Source organism: Poecilia formosa, unplaced genomic scaffold (assembly GCF_000485575.1).
Source record: "Poecilia formosa unplaced genomic scaffold, Poecilia_formosa-5.1.2 Scaffold628, whole genome shotgun sequence".
Lineage (NCBI taxonomy): Eukaryota > Metazoa > Chordata > Actinopteri > Cyprinodontiformes > Poeciliidae > Poecilia > Poecilia formosa.
In genome coordinates this window covers 116144-120519 of record NW_006800567.1, presented here as the reverse complement: position 1 = coordinate 120519, position 4376 = coordinate 116144, and the positions used below count along the sequence as shown (strand labels likewise).

Genomic DNA, 4376 nt, shown 5'->3' with positions numbered 1-4376 from the left:
ACAGAGCTGCAGCTGCTTCCTGGCAGCAGGGAAACCATCAGATTAAAACTGGTTTCTAATCTGCTTCACACAGCAACTCGGAAATGGACAAACTTCAGGAAGTCTGAGCCTGACAGGAGCTGCAGTCAGCTTTCAACTTTCCCCACTTCATCACATAAACAGGACAAGGACAAAACAGCAGAACCCGAGGAACCAACTGAGGAACCAACTGAGGAACCAACTGAGAACAGACCTCAGCGTTAAACTGGAAGTGGGACCAGTATGACAACTGTGTTGAGTGAAGTCCAGGGTTCTGTGACCTGGATCGTCTCTGAATGATGGTTCTGATGGCCCCGGTGGCTGAGACATGGCGGTCCAAACAGAACATGGTTCATTGCTTCACCTAAAATCACCATTTGTTGAGAAAATTAAAGTTTTTTTTTACAGATTCTGTAATTTCTCACATTCATCCAGATCAAGCTGCACATTTCTATTGATTCTATTGAAAACTGAGGCAAAGCAGAACAATAATTAACTCTGAATAGTGAATTAATTAAATGAACTAAAAACCCAGAAACCTTGTTGAGGGAAGAGTTTTGGTGTTGCCTCCTGAAGTGAAGCTGCTGACGTTAGCCCGCTGCAGAGTCCAGGATGAATAATTTAAAATGTTTCTGTCAGGTTTTATTACCTGTCAGACACAGATTCCTGTTTACTCTGGAAACAAACATTTGATTTGTGTGCAGCTCTTCTTCTGTGACACTTTAAGCTCAAGTGGCATCAGCTTTGGGACTTATTGGATTTGTTGCAAAAGCATGAAAGTGCATTGAAGTGAGGCTTTAAGTATTCATTAGTTCCTGCTGAGCCTGACGGCAGAGACTCGAGCGGACTGCGTTGCCGTTTGCTTGAGGAGGAACCCAGTGCGACCAGTAAGGGCTGCTGGGGAAGCCATGGTGGAGCTGAGGCCGGCACCGGCCCAGCGGGGGAGCAGAGGCCGTGACAGTTCCCCCCAGAAAGCCACTAACAGGATGACGCCTGCCTGCAGGGCCACGGGGTGAAGCAGGATTACGTCTGAGCAGCAGATAAACTGATTATTGCAGAAACACCGGCCACTCGTTTAACCTCATCACTCCTGCCACACGTCCAGCTCTGAGAGCAGAACGCCGCTCTGCTCCTGGACTCACCTGCTGGCTCTTCACCCGCGCTCCGACTCGCCTCCGTCTCCCTCCACACGCGGCAGACAGCTCCCATGAACTTCCTCTGATCGAGACCGCCGCGTCATTTCTGGTCACATTTCAGATCCTCATCGGCGCCACCATGACTCAGGCTGCTGGACTCCTGCTGCTGCTGGCCATCACATCACCAGCAGCTGGAATCAGAGGTAAAGCTCATTCCATCTGATGCTCAAAGTTTTTTAATCAGATACAGAACAAATAAAATTAACAGGCTAAAGGGTTAGATAAGAAGAAAGGCTTCACTGAAGACACCTAAACTTGGTCACAATGTGAAGCAAAGCCTATTAGGGTTGCATAATGCTGGTGAGTCAGGAAGGTGATGGGCGCAGCGGAAAGGAAAAGACTTTGTCTTCTTCCAAAGACGGGCAGAGTGAGTGAGTCTGAGCTGCCGTCACCTGCTGGTGGGGATCGGCTCCACTCTGGTTGTGTAAGCTGAACCTTCTTGTTTAACAGATGCTTTTGCTGCAAGCACCCTTGAAAAGCAACCAGTGCTGTTATTTTTAGTTGGAGTGGCCATAAGGAGTCAGACCCGAACCCTTTTAGGCAGTAATGATGCAGAACTTCACTCACTGCTCTCCACTCATGGACACAGATAACACACTCTCACTGAAACGCTGCACGCCTCGTTTTTCTTTAGAGTTACCATGATTGGTGTTCTTCACTGCTGCTGAGATAAAAAGTTGATGAAGAGAAACTTTCTGCCGTTGATGCAGGAGAAAAGGCAGAAACAAGAGAAAATGAGAGAAAAGTGGAGAACCTTAATTTACTTGAACAAACAGTTCTGCTCTTCAGACAAAGATTGAGAGAATAAGAACAAGACATGATGGAGTTTCACATTCAGGACCATACCTTACATCGGCCATCAGGGGGCGAAAAGTCATAAAGTAACTTCTGTTGGCCAAAACTAGTAGGGTTGGGGGTTAGGGTCGCCCTCCCCTGACATACCTGATCTCTCCAGTCATGTCAGATGGACGGCTGAAACGAACCTCCAGCTGCAGGTCTCCTGCTCTGTCTGCCTCTCTGTGCCCGCGGGAAGAGAATGTCGACAAACGGAGAACAAGCAGCTCTTGTTCAATTGTGATCCAATTCACTTTTTTCCCTGAGATCCAAAAGTTTCTGGCGGAACCTCAAAGACTCCCATGGCGCTTGGAGAGGAACAACGATCCGGTGAGGTGAAGACCCCGACTCAGACATCAGGCCAACACTTCCTCCACAAGAGCAGAAGGTTTGGTTGTTTGACTGATACAACCAGGTTTCTCTTTCTCCTAGGAAGTCTTCACATGCCTCTCCCTCTACAGCAACTTCACGGTTCTCCAACACGACCAGGAAACAGCTTCTGCCCAGAGTTGATCAAGAACAAGCTGCAGGAGCTGTCTCTCATCCCAGCTGCTTCTCACTCATCTGCGTACTGCTTCACTGACCCCAGAAGGCCCTGACCCAAAGGAGCCAACAGAACCGCTTCCTCTGCGTAAACTACAAATCAGAACCTGAGGTTCCAAACCAGACAATGTCCTCTTCCAGACCACAGTTTGAGAACCACAAAGACCCAAACTGCTATAAGATCAGGTCAGGAGTGTGGACCTAATGGTCTTCCAACCATCCCAAGTATATCCTTCCCCGGATCCACAGAACACACGCAGACCGGACTGTAGGACCTTCTGGGTGGTTCTGAGTGGGTAAAGATGTGGTCCACCGGTCCGTAACCAGGTTGTTAGCCAGATGCTTCCTCTGATCTCCAGGTTCAACAATCTGTCGCCGCCTCCTTTGCAAGACCAGGTTTCTCTGGGGGAGGCTACGCTCTCCCCTTCCCAAACGATTTGGACCAGAACCTCCTTCGTAATGATGGACCCGTCTATTTAACCTTCATCTCAGTGAGGAGAAAGGACTTCTGACTACAAGAAGACTTAGTTTGAGTCACGGCTGCAAATAAATATAAATCTCTGGTTTCTACAGCAGAGATTCATACATTTCCTGCCAGGTTTCTCTGTCCTGGAGACTTGTTGCTGCACAGGCTGGGTTGTTGACCCGCTGGGACAGTTGCTTGTTGCTGAGTGGGATGTTCCTGAGCAGCTCGTTGCTCTGTAGGGAATCCTGCTGGTTGCCTCTGGTTTCACACGCTGACCAAATCACTTCCTGTCCCCTGTAGACGGTGGTGCAGCGGCGCACAGCGTGGAGTCTGGAGGATCGCTGCATCTGGCTGACCTGCTGAAATCATCCAGCAAACCTTCAGCCTGGGAGTCGAGCCGGCGCAGATCCCGGCGGTCGGTGTTTCTGCAGCCTGGAGTGAGAATCTGCTCCCAGGAGAGCGTTGATGAAGTTCTGGCCAGCCACCAGGCCTACTACCAACTCAGAGGTAAAAGATGAAACTACCCGGATCTCAGACACTCAGACAGGGAGGAAGACTCAACTGACCAATCAGGAAACTGTAATGGTTTGGTTCTGTGGGCGAGGGATTCATGCATTCGTTCTCTAACCCTTTCCTTGGCGTGAGCGGGGTTTAGGAAGCACCAGTACCTGAGGCCGAGCGGCTCCAAGGAGCTCTCCCTTGTTTTTACCTGTAATGTCCCGTTTTGTTTTCATCAGCAGATGTTCTAATGAACTGGACCTAATGCACAGCCTTCTGGCACTCCTGATGTACGTTGACATGATCATATGCAAGACCTTCATATTGGTTTGTCCTTTTAAATCAGGCTTGTGCTCGAGTCTGGCCTCAGCATGATGATGCCATGGCTGGATGATGAGAGCAGCTTCACCAGCTGATGGTTTCATCTGATCAGGCTCCTGCTTTAGTCTCTTCCTGCTGTTCTACAGACAGCGGCTTCCTCCTCCGCTCCTCGTCACATCACGGCCATTCCTCCCCCGGAGGCTCTGCAGCCTAAACTCAATCAGGGAGAATCCTGTCTGACGTCCCAAAACCCCTCCACAACTGATCCAATTAGTTCTTTTCACCTCAGATATTAAATCAGAAACTAAAGTGCCCATTGTTTTATCCTGCAGCTAACCCGTCAGATTACCAGTTACAGCCTGACGCAGCGAATGCTACTGAGCATGTGGGAATCACCATGAGCTAACCAGGCTAGCTGAGAGTTACCAGGCTAACAGTGAGCTAACCAGGTGTTTTATGAAATTTTAAATCAGGGTCGAAGGAGATCGGCGGCAATAACG

General features: G+C 49.3%; 1 protein-coding gene across 1 annotated transcript in view; it reads left to right on the top strand.

The window, feature by feature from the left end:
* Window positions 1-379: 379 nt before the first annotated feature.
* Window positions 380-4376, top strand: part of impg1a (interphotoreceptor matrix proteoglycan 1a) — a 20789-nt gene continuing 16792 nt past the window's right edge. The window contains exons 1-2 of the mRNA XM_016665864.1: window positions 380-1357; window positions 3358-3564. Of these exons, the coding sequence (XP_016521350.1) occupies window positions 1294-1357; window positions 3358-3564 (271 nt within the window). The 5' untranslated portion in view covers window positions 380-1293. The remainder of the gene's footprint in view (window positions 1358-3357; window positions 3565-4376) is intronic.